The following is a 21,216-nucleotide window of genomic DNA, read 5'->3' as shown; positions in this document are numbered from 1 at the left end:
TGTATTATAATATTATGTTTCATCTAATGTCTGTCTGTTACTTCTTCAAGCCCAAACCGCTAAGCCGATTTTTCTGAAATTTGATATAGTACTTTGAATCCCGGGAAACGACATAGGACACTTTCATCCCGAAAAAATTTATGCTCCCGCGCGATAAACTTTTGGCACAAGGGAGTTGTGAGCACCATCTAGGTACATTAGTATTTAATTTATGTAAGCCAACACGAAAAAGGATAACTTTATTTAATAATATAATAAAAATGATAAAATATGAACAAAAACTTATATTTCAATAATGCAACTTGTCCTAGCTTTGAAACAAAAGTACAGCTTTCTTTCAAATATTATCTAAAAATACCTTTTTGTATTACATTATATTGTTATTTAGAGCCAACCCACTCATACCACAGTCCACAACCACACCACGTCGCAACGACAAAGTGCCGTCAAGCAGTGGTTACTTGTGAATGGTGTCGCTGCAGCTTTTTGAAGTTGTGTTGTGGTACCGACAAAATGTCGACGTGGTTGCGTTGTCGCCTGTAGTTACGATGTGGTTACGTACGAAAGTCAATGAAACGGAGGGGGGGAAGAGCGCGGGCGGTGTGCGCGCACTGTCATTGCATCGACGCAACGTTGTGGTTGTGATGTGGTCGGTATGTGTCCACACAAGTGGTCGACGACTGCAAAACGTGGTACGCGTGAATAGTCCAGTTTATTTACTAAACGAAATCTACGCCCGACCACGTGGTGTGGTTGTGTTGTCGTGTGGTTGTGGTACGTGTGGATTGGCCCTTATACGAGTCTTATTTAAGTTGCCTTAATTTATGTATCACAGATTTGGTCTATTTGTTTATAAAACCATGATATGTTGTAACCATCAATTGTTACAAATTGAATTGTTATTCTTCTTAATATTTTTATGAATCTTACTTTCGCTGTTCACTTGTTTGATAGTTCTTAAAGAGATTTTGCAATTTTGATACAGCCATAAGTACCTAGAAAAAAAAACATTATTAATATGCATAATATTCATAATTATTATGTAAAAAAGTTTGTATTCAGATAATCAGATTATAATTGCGTATTAAAAGTTTGTAAGTTTGCAACGAAACAATACTTAACATGTTTAAAAGATTATAAATATTTACATGTCAAGTATTGTTTAGTTGAATCATGCAATTCATGCTTAACTTGTTTTTTAAAAGACGTGTCTAGCATTGATATTCCTACTATTTAGCGCATTGAAGCACTTTTAGACTGCCTTTCCACCAGAGCTGAGCGGAGTTGCGTTGCGAGGAATGTGTTTTTGAGAACCAATACCATCGCCGCGCTGAGCGATGTCATTGAAATGATTCTATTGGTTTTCAAAAACACATTCCTCGCACACAGCTCCGCTCAGCTCTGGTGGAAAGGCAGCCTAAGGCTTCAGCCACGATCTGCTCACGTGACAACGTAAAGATTTATGGATAAGGAGTCTAGTCCGCGAGGCGCGCGTGAGGCTCGCCGCTCGGTTTTCGGGGCCTGTCCATATAAATCTTTACATTGTCACGCGCCGCGCCCTCGCCACGACGCTCCCGCCCCGCTGGCCGCTGGTTTCGAGACTGAAGCCTAAGTAATATCAGCAACTCACTTGTACAGTACAAGTTGTGGAACGGTACGGTACAAGTTGTACCGTACCTTGCCGTTCCGATCAATGGCGTAGAGCACGATACAACCTATAGTTTCAGTCATAGTAGCATTTTATTCAAAATTTTGTCGGTTTCTGTCGCTTGCGGCAAGGTTCAGAAAGCCTTAAATTGTCAAGTGTTAAACGATTTGTATGGTTTTTTTAAATAAAATTATTACCCTGAGGTAGTCCGGTCGATAGCGGTGTTGAGGGAGCTGCGTGGCCATTAATGTCAGAAGACGAGATATGGCGCAGCTTTTCGTTGTCGCTTTGGTCTTTGTCGGCACGTTTATGGAGGCTTCGCCCTTTTTCGAAGAGTCCATGGGCGCTTCGTGTTTCTCAGCCATGTCCATGGATAAATTACTCGACACTGTGTTATCTACGAGTACTACACTATTATCTAAGTATATAATTTCGCTCTTTGCTGTGACGTCCATGGACACTATGCTATTATCTGCTATGTCTATTATTTCGTTCTTTACTGTTACGTTCATGGACGCTTCGCTTTCCACTGTAACGTCCATAGACGCTTCACTCGTCACTGTATCGTCTATAGAAGCTTCACTCTTCACTATAACGTTATCTGGTGTCTCAGTCATGTCCACAGCGTCAACCAGCGCTCGGCCAGCCACCTGCGTCGCGGTGTACTGCTGCGCTGGCGTAAGAGTCCGCCACACGCTGCCCAGAGATTCACACACTTCCTCTACACTCAGCTTGATGTGCGTTTTGTCCAGCTGAAACATCGACATCCAGAATTGAGAACAATCACGAAGTTAGGTTAGACACGAGTAAAATACCGCCCTAGCTTGTTCTAATACGAATACTTGTTACAATGGGGTTCATCCATTCTATTAAATGTGAAAAAAAAAACAATACCCATACTAAAAGTTGTCTACTGTGTAAATAATTTTCTATATTCTAATTCATTTGGATAAATGGTAGCAGAGTTTTAAACTTTGAAGAAAGACAATTACTATACAAAAGAAAATAGATATAATCCATTCATACACGTAGAATGAAATAGAAAATAAAATAACTACAGCTACTGACATTAAACTTTGGCGCCAGGCCGTGCAGTGCGGCGCGCAGCAGCGCAGCGGAGGCGGCGCGGGCTGCGGGCGGAGGGGCAGCGATGACGTCACTAGCCTGCACGAGCGCCGCGCTGTCCAGCGACCTACCCACTACATCACACCACTGCTGCAACTGAAAAGAGGACTCATATGACCTTTGTAGATTTTTATTCTTTTACTATACATGCTATTCGTAAAATAAACTAAATTAATGATTCCAAATTTAAAAAAGCCCATGTAATTCCTTTACCCAAAGTTTCCAATCCAGACTCTCCTTCACACTTCCGTCCTATTTCAATTTTGCCTATCCTGTCCAAGATCCTGGAGCAAGCAGTGAACAAGCAGCTAACTAAATACTTAGCTGAGAATCAATTGATTAACGCTTTTCAATCCGGTTTTCGTGCAGGGCATAGCACTACTACTGCACTACTGAAGGTGTCTGATGATATCCGTCAGGCCATGGACAATAGTCGTTCTTATGGATTTCAGCAGTGCATTTAACTCTGTGGATCATGATGTCTTACTGGGTATACTTCGTTCAATTGGTGTGTCGGATTCGGCACTTAAATGGTTTGATTCCTACTTGAGATATCGTCAGCAGCGTATTTTTACATCCGATTTAACATCTAATTGGCTTGAACTCGTTGCTGGGGTTCCTCAGGGTGGAGTACTATCTCCCACACTTTTCTCTTTATTTATAAATGAATTGTCGCGACTCATTATCTCGTTCTTCTATCTTTATGCAGACGATTTGCAAATATACACACACAGCACTCGGACAGAGATAAATAATGCGATACGCCAATTGAACGAGGACCTTGCGAGAATTAATGACTTTGCAAATACCTTCGGTCGCCTTGTAAACCCTAACAAATCGCAAGCTGTTATCATAGGCAGCAAATAAATTCGTAGCAGAGTTGACTTCCATAGCCTTGAAAACATTATCTATAATGGCAATATAATACAGATATATCCAACGAGGCGAAAAATTTGGTAACACCCAACTTTTTGACTCCAACTTATCTTGGTGTGCTCAGATCAACAGTGTAAGCAGCCATGTAAATGGTGCTATGCATTCACTTAAGCGGCTCCAGAATTTTCTCCCTTTCCAGACTAAGTTGCTACTGGTACAATCGCTCATTCTTCCGTTGCTGGACTATGCTGATGTGGTTTATTTGGACCTGACAGAAGTGTTACTAAACAAACTAGAACGCCTGCAAAACCTTTGTATTCGCTATGTGTTTGGTTTGCGTAAATAGGACCACATTACTGAGTTTCGCAAGCGTCTTAACTGGCTCCCAATACGTCAGCGTCGGAATTCGCACATCCTCACGCTCCTCTTTAAACTGCTTCGTTCTCAATCACCTCAATATCTACACGAAAGGTTCTCTTTTAGTCCACCTAGCGAGAGACCAGTTCGCTCCTGTACACTTAAGAGACCACTAGCTATTCCTCACTGTAACACAATCTTCTATGAGGGCTCATTTTCGTGTAAGGCGGCGCAACTATGGAACAGTTTGCCAGATCACATTCGTGAGGCACCTACTGTTTCCACATTGAAATTGAGATTGAAGCGGTACTATTTATCACAGGCTTAATTTACTTCTAAGTCATATATTTTTGTTACAAAATCTGATTCTTCATATCACATTACACATAATATCTATGATTTTTACTAAGTTAAAATAACATTCATTTATATTGTATGTAAGTATTGTTTATGTGTGTTTTTTATAATTATGTTACTTATTTAAGTATGTATGTTAATAAATTATGAATTTAGTTATAGGATTTAAGTGTTAGTATTAAGTATGTCTTAATTTTGTACTAGTTTAAATGTTGTGTCTTTAGTGTACATTGCCCTGTGTTCACACCATTTTATATCCACTACTGTTTATGGTTTGCTGGAAGAGATCTCTTAAAGAGATAAGTATGCCAATAGTATATTGTCACTTTTATAAATATGTCTTAATTTTGTACATAAAGAGAATAAATAAATAAATAAAAATAAATAAAAGTAGAATGAAGGTTTATTTCTTTCTTGTTGTTTTTGTCTATTTACAAAAAATAATAATCAAATACCGGTGACCGAGACACAATAGAAATTCTATTGTGTCTCGTTTTTCCATGATCGACGGGTTAATGGAGTAAAAATTAAAGTACTGTGTAGCTACACACGAAAAATAATGAAATTTAAGGGGTTCCTGGCATTAAGACCAGCTGGTCTAAATGCCAGGAACCCCTTAAATTTCATTAAAGAAATTCAAAATCATGATAAACTTATTTCAGTTGTGCTTAATGATCATCCATTTTGGCAAAATATTCTTTGATGTAGCTAATGTGTTTCATGTCATATAATTTATAACCAGATTCATTAACAAGTCTTTTCATATTATGAAAATAATAATTAACATTTTTAATATGTTCATTGTTCATGTTACATTTTTGCTGGCAAAACATTACCATCAAAACTGAAATCTTATTTAAAAAAGCCATAAGAACACTTCAAAAATTTCAAACTTTTTAAAGAGCTAATAACGAAAAACAATATAAACCTGCTGTTCTGTGAGATAGCCGAGAAGCACCTGCAAGCATCTTCTGGCACTTGCAACTCGGGGGGAATTCCACAGGCTGGCGGCACATAGCCACAGTCCAACTACCTGCAGCTCCTGCTCATTCAAGGTGTTACCGCTCCTCACACTCTGCTTTACCACATCTTCAATACTGGAAATAATCTGGAAAGAAAGCTTTATTATAACTACTGAGCAGAAGAATATTTACTTTCATACAGAGAAAGATATTCATAGGATAGGTTTTCTTTTATTTTCATAATAAATAATAATATTATGTAAGAAATCATACTAACATTGTCTGTAACATGTCTCACTGTACTCGCATCCTCATTTTTTAAGACATCTAGGTAATCCTGCAGGAAAGTGATATCCCAGTCTGATGCACTGGCAATGAATTTCTGCAGCAGCTGTCCAGCATCTAGCTGTGAGGTGGCCTGGCTGTTTTGGACCTTCAGGGCCTCTACAGCGGCTGCGAGAGACGCCTCGCCTTCTGAGCCGCTGGAGTCATGGCATATGGTGACCACGTCTTCACACTCGTACTGGGAGCGCATCTTATGCAGCTCCTGTTCGCAAACCTCCTCGTAGGCTCGCTGAGATGCTATCACATCCGCTGAAGGCATCACGTATTGATTCTGTAAACAGTAGACGTTTTGGGACTTAAAATCAAAATACTTCAAAACGTGGGGAATGGGGATCGAACTTTCGTGATAAATCTTAGTAAGTAATACGAATTATAAATCAGATACACAAGTGCGTAATATCTTTTTGATAAAGCAGTTTGTTCGTCCCTTTTACTTACATCTTTTGATGCAGAACTATTTACGTCTATTGGAGGCAGTTCATCATCATATTCATCATCACTCATGTTAACAAATTTCACAGTGAAAAACAGACACAAAACCTAAAAACTTTTAGGCTGTCTATAATTACATTTATCCTTGGAAAATAATAAAAATTTCAAAATATGTTTTCAAAACAGTGAAACAGCTATGATGTCTTTTGCAATTCTACTTCGTCTCCTTTTGTTTCTTTAATATCCTGAAATTCTGCCAGTGACACCTGATGACAGACGACAGCTGACAAAATGACAGTGACATAAGACTTAATTTGAGTTTGACAATCCCACTAATCATTATCGAGTTTCGATTTCTTTGTTTGTTTGTTTCGTGTTGGAGATTTCAGAGGGGCAGCTCGATTATTAGATTATTGAGAGTGATCCGCATCTTGAAGGTCTATACCGTCACCTGTTTCTGGAGTGATCAACCAACATAATGTGGGAGGAAGGTACTAGTAGCCCGAAAGGGTTACCTGACTCCAAACAATATGACGCAGTTTTCAATGAACTAATGCAGGAATGTAAGCACAGCGCCCCGGGAGCTCGCTTATCTGCTCGACTGCGCACCGCTCTAGAAAGGTAATGCATATTTCACAAATCCTAAATAATACTATCATCTACTTCTCTCGCCCTCATTATTTCAATATGTTTTACCAAGTGCCTGCCAGTTTTTTCAGCTGGATTTAATATGAATTGCGTAATAGAATCAACTGCATGATTTACTTTGGAATATAAATAACAACCCTCCTCAACCTATCTCACTATTTAAATCGTTGGGAATGATTCTAAACTTTAGCCCTATATTATATTGAGACTACATTGTCAAACAAAGTTGGCCTATCCATAGGCTGGCTACATATAATTTTGTTTGTGTGAAACAAACAATTATTTACTTTACATTTTATGTTCTCTTTGCTACACCACAATGTTTATAACAATTTTAAAAGAATTGGCAACCAAACAAAGAAATTTAATGACAGCCCAAGCTAGCTAAATGGATTTCAAAGTGTTATTTTTTGTGTTGCAAAGTGTCAGTAGTACAAAAAACTTGCCAAATACTATTATTTTATTGATGCCACGGACTACGATGCCACGGACAGATGCACACACAGACAGACAGACACGTCAAATTTATAACACCCCTCTTTTTTGTGGGGGGTTAAAAATTGTTACAAAGATTTTGCAATTTATGGTCCCCTAAACTAGGTGAGACCTATCCTTTGAGGGAGTTTAAAGTATGTAGTGATGAATTACAGCTAACAAACAAACAAAAATAAAGACAATAAAATATTACTAACTGAAGTGCTGGATAGAAATGTTATGTTTTATTTGCATACTACATAATATTTTTATATCTCCCTTTTCAGCCCGTTTGAATTAAATGACTACAAATATTATACTACCTATACTAAACATATTTTATTTCCTAAGCTATTCGGATTTCTTTATTTGTTTAAGCTTATAAAAACATATAATAAAGCCTTTATTTACTGACTTTAACCATTCAATTTTTACAGTAAAACAAGAGAAACATATTTTATTTAGGTTGTCCTTTGACATAGGCCTCCCCCCATTTTCTTCCATTTGTCTCTGTCAGTTCTCCATGCCTTTGGGATTACCAGCTATGTTTAAATGCAGCCTTTCCCAAAAAAATGGGTCATTGTGTTATGTGTAGTCTTGGGGGATGATTTGTAATTACATTTCATCTGGATGCATTTTAAATTGAAACAATGGGGGGCGCTAAAACATAATTCGTTCTCAAAGTGGGCAGTAGACAAAATAAGTTTGGGATCCCATTTTTTTATGTAAACGCTGGGGCCACGCAGGATGCCGCCGGCGGCGCGTCGCGCGGTGTGCAGCCGCACGCGCGACGGGTGCGCGCCACTGTTTGTCGCGTGCCGGCGCGGCAACGTGGAGCTGGTGGAGTACCTAGTGCACGTGTGCGCCGCCGACCTCGAGCAGCGCGGCGTTTACGAGGTGCCCCTACTGTTCCTACCTATATTCCGGAAACCTTCCAAAATTAAGCAAAGATAATTTAAATCTTCTGGCTCCTGGTCGTCTAGCATACGCCAACGAGATATCTCGTGGATATCTCACTCTCGAGCGTAGTGATATTGTCGATAGCGATATATATCTCTTTTTTGCTAACATGCGTACGTCGAGACTCGAGAGATAAATTTCTCGTTCGTATATTGTTCGTTAGTATATAGACAAAAATAGCACATATAAAAAAAAACATAATTATCTCTAATTTTGACGACAGACGTACGAGAAAAAATATATGTCATGTTAGGGTCAATAGAGATGAAGAGATAAACCAGTTAACATCGAGAAAACGTGTAGAGTGAGATATCTCGTTGGCGTATGCTAGCACGGCTGGAAGGAAGGTTCAAATAACCAAATTACTTCCGAAGTTTAAAATTTACGCGCGATAGCGGAACACTTCAACAACACGTCGACATATGAAACGCGTGCGGCAGCGGTCTGCCGGTCATTTCGAACGATGTCAATGACCAGCAGCCCGCTATTGCAAATAAAAAATATAAATTGAAAAAAAAAAATGAAGTAAATGACTTCTGTTTTGATTTTCTCCCGGAGTAAGTCTAACCGGTGGTGGCAACCCTAGGTGCCGCACGACCGCAGCACGCACTCCGTGACGCCGCTGTGGTGCGCCGCCGTCGCCGGGCGGCTTCCCGTGTTGCGCGCGCTCGCCGACGCCGGCGCCGCGCTCGACGCCGCCTCCGACAGCGGCTCCACTCCCGTGCGCTCCGCCTGCTTCATGACGCACCTCGACGTGGTGCGCCTGCTGCTCGAGCGCGGCGCTGACCTGCACCGCCCCAACCACAACGGCGGCACGTGCCTCATCAACGCTGTGCAGTCGGTGCCGCTGTGCGCGCTGCTGCTGGATCACGGCGCGCGCCCCGACCACCAGGACATGCAGCTGAAGACGGCCCTGCACTACGCCGTGCAGGAGCACCGCCTGGAGACGGCACGCCTGCTGCTGGAGCGCGGCGCCGACCCGCACCTGCGCTCGCGGGCGGGCGACGACGCGCTGCGCACTGCCTGCCTCAAGGGCGCTACTCAGGTACGGGTACCTTCTCTTTTGTGCCCCTTACTTCTGACACAATCGAGAATTGAATCAGCTCGATCTCAGTAAGATGTGGTACTTGTCACAAAACCTAATACCTATCACGAGTGCACTATCGCGATCGTGCTGAGGCTCAATTTGTAACTAGCCAGGATCAAGAATTTGACGTTTGTTCAACGCAAAGTCCATCTTGATTAGAAAACATTCAGATTATGCGACATCAAATCAGGGGCCGTACCACAAAACCGTTTTGAGACACAAATGAACGAATCGGAATGCTGAGTCCTACTCTGACAAACGTGAAATGCCGTTGTGAGAGTAGGACGCGGCATTCCAATTCGATCGTTTGAGTATCAAAACGGTTTCGTAGTAGGCGTTCAGACTCGTAAATTGGCAATACGTTTTGCAGATCGTGGAGCTGCTGGTGTCCCGGGTGCAGTACAGCGCGGAGCGGGTGGCGGACGCGTACGAGCTGCTCGGCGCGACGCAGCTGGACGAGTTCAACGACGTGCACGCCGCGCTCGCCGCCTGGCGACACGCCACCGCCATCAGACACGCGCACGGACAGTGAGTAGCAGTGTTATGCACATACACATTATAATATTATGTATAGACTAGTTGTTACTCCGTCCGCGTCAACATCCCACTAACAGCGAAGTTATCCACAAACAAATATAAAAAGTAAAATTTATTATCCTCTTTTTTTTAATAGTAGGTTAAAAAAAGTAGCCTAAGTTACTCCTTACTACATAAGCTATCTGCCAAAAAAAGTCCCGTCAAAATCGCTCCAGCCATTTCAGAGATTAGCCGAAACAAACAGACAGCAAAATTTTTTTAAAATGTTGTTTTGGTGTATGTACCCTATGTAGATTCATATGCATGTTGTAAAAAATGGTTCTTTTAATGTTACAAACAGACACTCCAATTTTATTTAGATGTATAGATAAATTGGGAAAATGTCACTTACACCTCTCGTACTCGAAACATTTACGTTTTTATTTAAAAACATGAATTCTTCAATAAAATAAAAAAATCTCTCAAAAGCCCGGTTTCGGAGATTTTTCGACATCTTTTCATCACTAGTGTTGTTCATCGGTTAACTTTTTGACGCAAGCCAATCAAAAGCGTTAGGGAGTAGATAAACTCCTAGTTAAACTCCTGTCCAAAAACTCAGAAAGTGGGCAATTAGTCTGTGTTTAAAAAAAATATGAACCTCAAAAACGTATGTATACCGTAAAATGTGAACCTTATTCATAAAATTTCAAATAATGTGTTACCTATAATTTGTAATGCAGATACATAGAGAAGCGCAACTGGGAGGGGCTGACGGAGTGGTCGGTGGGCGGGACCGGCGCGGCGGCGCTGGGCGGGGCTCGCGAGTGGCGCACGCCGGCCGAGCTCGCGGCGATCGCGGCGGACGTGGACGCGTTACGCGCCGCCGCGCTGCTCGTAGCTGTCCGCGTGCTCGGCGTGCAACACAAAGACACCGTGTTCCGGCTTATGTACCGGTGTGTATTACAAATTGGTTGTGTTGTGAAATTGCGTTATCTAGAATTCTGTACTTTTTAATGATAATAATTAGAACAACTGAGCAATATGACTAGGTACTTGCAATTCTTTTGAAATTGTGCGGTTTCTGGGAAACTCATTTAAGCTAAGTTATCACATACGGTTTTGCTCGATCGAGCAATAACGTCGAGCAAAACTCGCGGCTCGGGAAGGCCACAAAGGAAGATCTTCCGACTGAGCGAGGTGTTTTGCTCGGTTAGGCCGGAGCCCACGTGATACATTTCAGATGTCGTATATATGTCGCAGCCGACTGGTTTAAATAGCCGTTCAATCTAACAGCTAGCCCTTTGACTGAACAACGCCATTCAATCACACGTCTAGCTTTTATATTGAATATTTTAGTCGCTCAAAACGTTCAACACTACAGCTGATTCAAAAGCCGCCGTCTAATTGAAGTAGTTCAGCGCGCACCGCTGCGGCGCTAGGTGCGTTTTATTTACAATATGGCGTCAACTAGCAGGTGTTTGATGGTGTTTGTAGTTGTTTTTCGGAAAGAAAGTAGTTAATAAAAGTTACAAGTGTTATAAAAGAGGCAAAAATTGTGGAGGCACATACGAGTGAATTAAAATTTCAACAAATATTCGAGGAGAAATTACGGGATTATGAAATGGATGGACGCAGCCTCCCTCGAAAGGGAGGTGTCAAAACAAAAACAAACACAATCCAGAAAGTCCAAAAGTTGGTTAGGTTAGGTTAGAACTTAGACCACAACACAGAGGGAGCCGAGCGAGCGCAGCGAGCGTGCTGCGGCAGCAGCCGGCGACCGCCGTGAAATAAAAGGGGGGCTCGGGGGGCGCAGCCAAAACAAAAAAAAAACCGTTGGCTAAGCGTCGTCTAGTTGTAGTGTTGAACGTTGTAGTCAACAAGTCGACTAAACGACGTGTAGCCGTGCGATTGAATTGCGTTGTTCAGTCAAAGGGCTAGCTGTTTGATTGAACATCTATTTAAACCAGTCGGCTGCGACATATATACTGACGCGCTCAGAATAGTTCGATAGCGCGATGCAGGAATGTTAGGCGAATTGTGGGTACCGCCACATCACTTCCCCCCGAAGACCGGAGGTCGAATCTTGAAGTCTTGTCGCTTGAGTCGCCAGTGCCAGTGAGTTCCAGTGAGTCGGAACTGTTGCAGTGAGTCCCAGTGAGTCGGAACTGTGAAGCTGCTGCACGGGATCCAGTGAGTCGGATAAGCTGCCGTGCGGGGCCGATGCTACGGTGCTGACCAGGAGAGATGTGCTCTGCTTGCTGATCGGTCGGTGTAGTGAGAAAGCCCGATGATGCCGATGCGGAGTCGCCCAGGCCGCGGTACATTGCGACCAGTGGACGAGGTACCCGATGAGGCGATGCTGGCTGGCGCGGTGCGGAGGAGCGGGGAGTGATGATGATGAAGGAGGCGTGTTCTGTCGAGGGTCACCAATGTGGGATATGAGTGTTGGCCAAAGGAAGATCTTCCGACCGAGCGAGGTGGTATGCTCGGTCAGGCCGGAGCCCACGTGATACATTTCAGATGTCGTATACAGGGTGTAACAAAAACAAGTGATAATAATTTAGGGTGTGTACGTGTTCCCTGTAAAGAGTTCACTGTGAAAGTAGCAGCGCTGAAAGACCAAACATTTTTTTCACTTTTGTATGGAGAAACTCGTGACGCTCGGGCCCTTGCCCATACAAAAGTGAAAAAAAATTTTGGTCTTTCAGCGCTGCTACTTTCACAGTGAAATCTCTACAGGGAACACGTACACACCCTAAAGTATTATCACTTGTTTTTGTTACACCCTGTATATACTGACGCGCTCAGAAAACTTTGATAGCGCGATGCAGGAATGTTAGGCGAATTGTGGGTACCGCCACATTCTAAATCGATATATTTAATTCCATCAAGCCGGCTCGATGCGAGCCTTCGAGCTGCCAGTTTTGCGGCCCACACAGTAATTATTACTCGATTTGGAGTAAAACTATCGAGCAAAACCGTATGTTAGTACAAGTAGCATAAGAGTGATATACAAGTACAACGTTTATTTACTTTGTACTTGTATATATCACTCTTAACATTAACATTACTATTTTATTCGACAAATATACGGAAGTTATGAAAAACAATGTGCAAGTTGTATAACGGAGGGTGTGTTACAGCGGCGCGGCGTACGCGGACGCGTTCCGGTACCAGCGGTGCATCGACCTGTGGATGTGGGCGCTCGAGATCCGCATCGAGAAGGACTCGCTGCTGTACTCCGACACGTGCCAGACCGCCAGCGCGCTCACCCGCCTGCTGCTAGACGCGCGCAGCGGCCGCCTCGAGCGCGCCGCCGGCGTGCCGCGCCCCCGCGACGTGCTGCGCGCCTTCCGCCTGCTCGCCGACGCCCTGCCCGCCGCCCGCGCCGCGCTCCGCCCCCGCCCCGTGCACCGCCGGCAAGCCGACAACTACGACCGCGCCCTGCGCTGCGCCTCCCACCTGCTGCACCTGCTGGCCGCCGCGCCCGCCGGCGCCCCCGCCGACGCCGCCGCCGTGCCGCCCGCCGACGTGGCGGCCGCCGTGCGCGCGCTCGTCGCCGCCGATGTCCGCAGTGCCAGCACCGGCGACACGCTGCTGCACCTGTGCGTGTCGCGGCTCAACGTGGTCCGCAGCACGTACTTCGCGGACGAGAGCGCGGGCGGCGTGTTCCCGAGCGCGGCGGCGGTGCGCCTGCTGCTGCGCTGCGGCGCGGACCCGCTGGCGCGCAACGAGGCGCGCAGCACGGCGCTGCACGTGGCGGCCGTGCCGTACAACTACACGGGCGCGCTGGTGGCGGCGCTGCTGGAGGCGGGCGCGCACCTCGACACGCCCAACCGCTTCGGCGACCGCGCGGCGGACCTGGTGCTGCACAACCGCGCGGCGCGGCTGCGGCCGCTGCGATACGTGACGCTGCGGTGCCTGGCGGCGCGCGCGCTGCTGGCGGCGCACCCCGCCCCGCTGCCGCCCGGCGTGCTGCCCCAAGAGCTGGAGCGCTTCCTCGACCTGCACCGCCCCTAGACGCCGCGACCGCGACGCTTTATAATTTTCTACGCTCGATACCGCTGCTCGTGATGAACTCCTGGAATCCGCCTAATGTTTTATCGATTACACGATGTTTTATGAGTTATCACTGAATGTTTAGGGATCGTAATATCCGATGTATGTTAGAAAATACATGAAATTTTAATTGTAATCTTAAATCTATAAGCATAAGTAGTTTATGTTCCTGGTATTAACCTTGATGTACTCTAAATACTATTATTTGTCCCTACATTACATTGCACCCAGTACAGTACTTATAAAAATTTGGCAATGTGCTTGCTGCTTCACCTGTTTTTAATTTTGATCTCAATTTTGTTAGAAGCTTCCAATTTATTAGGAAGTTATAGAAATTATTTAATAAAATGAATATAATTTTCTATTAGTAAGATTTATATCAATTGAGTCTATTAGAGATACTCTCAAAATTATAATATTATTATATGAAATGTTAAATTATATGAAAATGAGTGTGCTCATACCTCGAGCTCACTGCTCGTGATATCATATGTTACCCATCGGCATTCGGCCTCATTTTTTTATGTCTTATAAGTTCTAACTTTTTAAATATCTAGATATATTGTTAGTTTATGAGTATGTTTTACTTTTATTTTGTTTTAAGATTTTATGTTTAGATTTTTTAAATGCTTAAAGAAAATACAATACAGGCGTCCAAATTTTATCAATACTTTATAAAGCATATCTTGAATTCTAGATAAATAAAAATAATATTGTTTAATTTTTAACATTTTATTCTTTTTCTTTAGTCATTACATACCTAATAAGTAATCTCTTGTACTGATCTATATACTAAATGTGAAAATAAAAGCACTGTATAACTTCTACATTATTTCATTTAAATCACTTTATAGTTAACTATTTAGGTACTATAAGGTAAGTTGATTCATAGGCAGATGACGGACCTGCGTAGTTTGGTCGCGTTATGTTAAACCCAGCCGACAGATTATAGAGTAAGAGCCCGCGAGGGCCAGACCTTCCTTCATTTCGTAAAGCTAAGAGTTTACCTGTTTGTGACCTTTACAGAGGTAAAGCTGCGAAGCATGAGTGAGAGATCCGATTCGCATATGTTTCGTTTGCGAAAAATGTACGATTTCCGTAAAATTCCTAATAATTTACGCGAACAAAGCCGCGCGAGATATCTAGTTTATAATATAAAGTAAGATAAATACGGCTCAAGAGCGCAAACTATAGTGCGTCAAGAAAGTGAAGAAATTAAAAAGTGACAACATTGCGAACATGTCGCGAACTTTGCGAGTGTGGATCAGTAAATTTGGCAGAATGCGCGATCCGCACAGCGGATCGCGGCGCGCTGTCGCGCGCGACTATGGATCGGCAGTTATATAGATTGATTTGAAAGGGATGACACTAGTTGACACTACGATTTGGCCACTTTTTAATTTCTTCACTTTCTTGACTGACTATACGCTCGATACTTATTATTCGGGACTTAACACGACTTATTTCCGTTAAGTCCCGAATAATAAGTTTCAATTATAATGCAACGCGAAAGTTTAAAAGTTTAGACTATATAGCCTGTCAAGAAAGTGAAGAAATTAAAAAGTGGCAACATCGTAGTGTCGTCCCATACTACTAGGTTGCCACTTTTTAATTTCTTCACTTTCTTGACAGAATATACGCTCGTTTGGCTTCGCCCTTAGTTTTAAATCCCAACCAATGATTTTGCTCCGTGGCAACATTAACATAGTCGTTTTTGCCTGCAATAAACAATTTTTATTTTAAAAAAATTCGTCTATTCTCAATGGTCCAATGACAGTTGACATTTGGTTGACAGCTGAAATCAAGATGACATTTATCGAATTTCTTTCTTATTGGTCAAGAATACGAAAAGACTTCGTTTTATATTTAACAACCAATCACAAACAATGCATGAAATGTGTTTTTGTAGGTTTTTTTTCAATAACCAATCGTGAAATTCCTTCCGTCTATGGTTAAAAACAAAAGTAATTTCCAATTTTTAGTAAACTGCTGCAAACGAAATCGACCTAATAGCAAAAAGTTTACTTATCATATTTATGGACACGTTCGTTGAAAACTAGCGAAAGGACATCAGTTACATAAGAACACAGACTACTTAGGGATACTACGTATCATAATAAAGTTAAGAGCAGTTTACAACGGCTCCTAGTCGTACTTATTTAAAATTCGGACGAAACGTGAATTCGGGCGTCGACCGGTCCATCCCTACCATAACCGTTCCTCTTGTCACCGCTGACTGCGAGTCGCGAGTCGGCGAGAATCATTTGGACGTATCGTGCCGCCGCGGCACACGAGCTGGAGCAATCGGCCGGTAGCGTGTTGTGTGTGTCGGTCTGCGCGACCGTTTAATGTGGTATACAGTGTCGGTGCTAGGTTATAATAATCGCGCGGTGTGATCGGGCGCGATGGTGGACATGGATAGGAACGACCCGGAGCTCCGGTACCTGTCGGTGGACCGGAACAGCTTCAACGACCCCGCCACCCAGGCGGAGTGGACCCAGAAACGGCTGGTGTGGGTGCCGCACGAGAGCCAGGGGTTCGTGGCCGCGGGCATCAAGGGCGAGCGCGGCGATGAGGTGGAAGTGGAGATTGCGGAGTCGGGGAAGAGGATGTTGGTGCAGATCGACGACATCCAGAAGATGAACCCGCCAAAGTTCGACAAGGTGGAGGACATGGCCGATCTCACCTGCCTCAACGAAGCCTCCGTGCTGCATAACATCAAGGACAGATACTACTCCGGCCTCATTTATGTGAGTATACACATACTTCCTAAACTGACAACTCAACTGTAAGGCTAAGTAGGAACTATACTTTCAAGTTTGCACAAACAAACCATAAAAACACAATACAAAGAGATATACTTACTAAAGCTTCTCCCAGATACAAAAAAAATTAGTTAAAAGGTAGAAAATTTGTGTTTTTGACCAGAAGGAAACTTTTCTACTACCTTAGAGATGCATGTACATGCATAACTGCAAAAGTTATAACCCAAGGAAATATATAAAATTCATCATAGCCACAAGGAAATTGTAAAAAATACTGAAAATATTTATTTAAATTACAAAACTTAACTATGAGTCCATTCTATCCTCACATTTGTAACTATTTAGATTTGAAATCAATACAAAAACATCTTTTTTGAAAGCCCACAAAGATTTAATTTAAATGCTTTAAATCGTCATAAAGTTATTATATAAAACAATATGAGAAGTAATATGTATGTGATGTCTTTTGCATACAAAGAATATTTTGACTAAGCTAAAGATTTAGGTTATGATGATTCACCAAATTTTTTTTAGTGAGGTCATGCTTAAGTAAACTGTTAACATAAGTAGTGTACAGTTTTAATATTACAATGATTTAATCACATTGCAATTTTTATTGGAAACATGTTTCATCATATTTGTATTCTAGTTTCAAACAGGTTTAGGTGCTCCTATTGAAATTAAATGAAATTTTGATATGATTTGTCGCACTAATGTATAAGTAATTTATGTGTGAAAATTTTCATGGATGTAGTAATATTTTATCACATTGTCATATTATTTCTATTTCCTTAACTTTTCATATAATTAAAAAAAGTTTGGAGATTATTCTAAAAACTTGAAATCACTATTTAAAATTATCAAAAAATGCATTTTGATTTATGAACCAATGCTCTTATTATTTGGAACTTCTCTGTTGGATGAATATAAGTGACCTATGAGCAACTATAAGCACATTTTCCTTATAAAACAGACCCTATTTGAAACATGTTTACTTCCAATAAAGAAAGTATTTAGTCTTTATTGTAAGAAGGGCAAAAACAAGAGGCCTCATGAAAATTAGACCACTGCATCAGTGGTGTAGCTAGGTAACCAAGGGCCCCTTGGTTACCTAGCTATGCCCTTAAAAAATGGGGCCCCACTGCTATGTAAACTGATTAGGTTTTATTTACATTTACTTTAACCTGATTTTGCTGAAATTTGGTATGGGGATACTTTAAGTCCCGGGAAAGGACATAGAATAGAGGAAAGAGAAATTTTCAAAAGTTCAGTTCGATCGAGATTTATGGTAAGGATTCGAGGGCTCCCTGAGCTTGAGGGCCCCGGGGCACTGCTCCTTCTAGACCCTTAGTAGCTACGCCGCTGTACTGCACACTTATAAAGTCATTGATACTAATTGTTTGTGAAGTGAGAAATCCCTGATTCTTAATATTTAAGTATTCTACTGATCGTACCATATATTATTTACAAAAAATATACCTACCATATGCATTTCTGACCTCGAAACCCACTTAAAACCTGGTCGTATGTGTGCAATGCATGATTAAAAGGAAAATATTGATTGTTAATTATTCCCCTGACCTAAAACAGTATTAATACGGCCTTAAACTTTACAATTATGGACATTTGTTGTAATTAAACCAGTTACTGTATTTTGGCACTCACATTATGTTTTATATTACATGTTTAACATTTTATGATTTAATCATTATGTGAGATGTGAAAGAGATATTATTATTCTTAAATGAGAAGTTTTTTCTTGTTCCCTAGATAGAAGAGTTACTTACTAGCACTTTGTAATTTGTTCATAAAGCATAACAATTTTTTTTAGTTAAAACAACAACAGAAATTTTAGGAAACATGTAAATTTCATCATGAATCTAACAGCGCTAAAAGCTGTTATTTAAGCAGAACATATTAATTACAAATGTTTGCTGATAATAATATAATACACAGTATGTTATATTGTCTTTGTTTTGTATATAAGTACAATATTATCTGCTCTGACTCACAAGGTAGATATTTTTGTGAGATAATACTATTTTACAATGAATACTTGGATGTTACACAATATCCAAGTATTTTTAGTTACTACGAGTATGATGCATTTATTATGACAATTTATTAAGCAGCTGTGTGGTTAGGTTCGTCTAACCTGCATCTCAAACTGCACCTCAGTGCAGTTTTCAAACTTTACATAACTTTGAACTTAAGGATGAAGGGAAAAACTTGTGCATATATAGTATAGAGTTTTTCTCTTCATCCTTAAGTTCAATGTTTATGTAAAGTACCCATGAATTTTTTTAAGAGTGCTATCCCACTTCTTGGCAATGACATGAGATGCTGAGTTATTTACAATGTCATAATGAAGCTTTTATTGAATTTATTTTATTAGCTTTAATACTACTTGTTACTAAGTAGTAACAAGTAGTATTAAAGCTAATAAAATAAAAAAAATGGAAGTCCATAGATTCATATTATAAATTTATAACGCAAGCCTGCTGTAATACTAAAGTGTCACATGAGCACCCCAAGAGAAGTTCAAGAAGGTAATGATTTTCTTTGGTGAATCATGTTGAAACAATGTCAGAGGTTTATGAACTGAGATATACATCACAATGTTTTTGCTCAAAAACTGTTTTTGTGTGAAGATTTCATTGTTCATATTGCATGTGAATTCTAAAATTATTTGATTATTTTAAGGTTTTAATTTATGCAAATACATATGTTTCTTTTGATTGTACTAGGATAATTATTATAGAGATATTATGTTTCTAAGTATAAAGTTAATATATTTCGCTAGGTATATTAACTTTATGGTTTCTAAGATACAATAGAAGGTCCTTAAAGTAAATAAGTCAACATTAATATGTTGATAATTAGTAAAAATTATCACAATATAATATTCTTCTCCGGGCTTAAGTATCTCTATGCAAAATTTCATCAAAATTAGCTTTAGAGCGATTGCAGACCTACCATTTTAAAGTTGGCCTACTAAATCGCATAGTATACCAATAGTTATAGTGACTTATGAGAGCTCGCACATTACATCCAACTAAATTGTACAACCGAATAATTAATTGAACACCGATCGCATAAGAACCGCGATTTCTTTCCGATTACATGTAACAAATATAAAAAAAAAATGACAAATTAAATTGTGAAATAGTTGTACGATAGGTGACGATAGTCGGCCAACTTTGCCAAATTGTATATAATCTGCGGTGACCCTTATGCTCAAAGCATGACATTGTTTAAATTAATGGAACAGACAGAAAGACACTAATTCTTCTTCTTTTTTTGGCGTAAGCCTCCCCATTTAGGAGTTTCAATGTATAGTAAGTAAACAAGGATAGTTATTCAATATTAATAATGCAAGTTGCAACACAATCATTATTATCAAGAGCCAAGAGGATTTTCAACTTTTTTTTTTAAATAAGGGGGCAAACGAGCTAGCGGGTCACCTGATGGAAAGCAACCCATGGACACTTGCAGCATCAGAAGAGCTGCAGGTGCGTTGCCGGCCTTTTAAGAGGGAATAGGGTAATAGGAGAGGGTAGGGGATTGGGCCTCCGGTAAACTCACTCACTCGGCGAAACACAGCGCCAGCGCTGTTTCACGCCGGTTTTCTGTGAGCCCGTGGTATTTCTCTGGTCGAGCCGGCCCATTCGTGCCGAAGCATGGCTCTCCCACGGAAGTTTTCTTCCAAATCTGACTAGGGTCTCATAAGGGTTGTTTAGTTTTGTTGCGGGATTCGTTCGGCCAGAGGCAGAGATGAATGTCAAGGTGAGGCGCGCCGCCGGCCGAATCGGCCGCGCCGGTCGTCGACCCCGCCGGGGAGGGGGCGCGGGGCGGCCCACGCGAATATGCGCCGCGTTTAACCTCCACCACTGTTCTGTCGGTTTGGTACTCGCGCTGAACTTTGCCATTCCCGATTGTCCAAAGTTCTATGGACATACGTAACGGAATACTAGTCGGTACTAGGGTGTCAACGTTTATTTAGGGTCCCGTTAGTACCTAATTAGCACAAATAAAAGTTACTGTTAAGTTTTTTAGATTGTAGAGTACGTAAAGCTGTACAACATACATACCTAATATCTCTCCATACATAATATTATGGGAATCACGGACTAGGATATTTTATTAAACCGTAATGGAAATTAGTTAAATAAGTATGAGTCGTTCTTTAAAATAATACGTACCTAGTAGTCCTAGTACGCTACTAAAGAAGGGTATGTGAACAAACAATCTTTTTTTTTTCAAAGACCCGTCGCATTTGAATATCGAACGCAATACAAGGCTCATTGAACTCGTCTGTTTATCGGCGAAAATAATTACCCACTCAAGTACAGCTTTTGCTCAACTCTAAAAAAAACTTACTACGAACATGTGCTGAGCGTTGAGCAAAACAAGAACCAACAATAGCCAACGTATTGTTAAATAGAAATCGTGTATTGTACATTTGCGATATATAAATATTGATAGCGAATTGCAATATGTATGAAACTGAAATTAAATTCAACAGAGATTCATTATCATCTAACGAAGAAGTGTGTTTTAAGGTTTTTTTTATTTGATGAAAGAAATAACCATTTAGATGAACCA

The 21,216-nt window shown here is 41.2% G+C and overlaps 3 protein-coding genes across 4 annotated transcripts in view; 2 read left to right on the top strand and 1 right to left on the bottom strand.

Moving 5' to 3' along the window:
- Positions 1 to 645: 645 nt before the first annotated feature.
- On the bottom strand, positions 646 to 6,289 carry LOC121732314. Its single transcript, XM_042122159.1, has 6 exons — positions 6,109 to 6,289; positions 5,603 to 5,941; positions 5,292 to 5,471; positions 2,717 to 2,869; positions 1,846 to 2,400; positions 646 to 995 (listed from the first exon to the last, which is right to left on the bottom strand). Exons 1-6 carry the CDS (start codon positions 6,172 to 6,174, stop codon positions 927 to 929), a joined length of 1,362 nt encoding a protein of 453 aa, XP_041978093.1. The 5' UTR covers positions 6,175 to 6,289; the 3' UTR covers positions 646 to 926.
- Positions 6,290 to 6,434: 145 nt separating this feature from the next.
- On the top strand, positions 6,435 to 14,268 carry LOC121732313 (protein fem-1 homolog A). Its single transcript, XM_042122158.1, has 6 exons — positions 6,435 to 6,723; positions 7,971 to 8,121; positions 8,771 to 9,229; positions 9,642 to 9,799; positions 10,528 to 10,740; positions 12,931 to 14,268. Exons 1-6 carry the CDS (start codon positions 6,581 to 6,583, stop codon positions 13,805 to 13,807), a joined length of 2,001 nt encoding a protein of 666 aa, XP_041978092.1. The 5' UTR covers positions 6,435 to 6,580; the 3' UTR covers positions 13,808 to 14,268.
- Positions 14,269 to 15,825: 1,557 nt separating this feature from the next.
- The window catches only part of LOC121732312 (myosin heavy chain, non-muscle), a 72,398-nt gene continuing 67,007 nt past the window's right edge, over positions 15,826 to 21,216 (top strand). Inside the window, exon 1 of one of the 2 annotated variants that reach the window (XM_042122155.1) lies at positions 15,826 to 16,596. In XM_042122155.1, coding sequence (XP_041978089.1) covers positions 16,252 to 16,596 — 345 coding nt within the window. In that variant the 5' untranslated portion in view covers positions 15,826 to 16,251. The remainder of the gene's footprint in view (positions 16,597 to 21,216) is intronic. The other variant, XM_042122154.1, reaches the window with a different exon arrangement.

The sequence above is a fragment of the Aricia agestis genome, chromosome 12 (genome assembly GCF_905147365.1).
Source record: "Aricia agestis chromosome 12, ilAriAges1.1, whole genome shotgun sequence".
NCBI lineage: Eukaryota > Metazoa > Arthropoda > Insecta > Lepidoptera > Lycaenidae > Aricia > Aricia agestis.
This window is presented reverse-complemented; position numbering and strand designations above follow the sequence as displayed.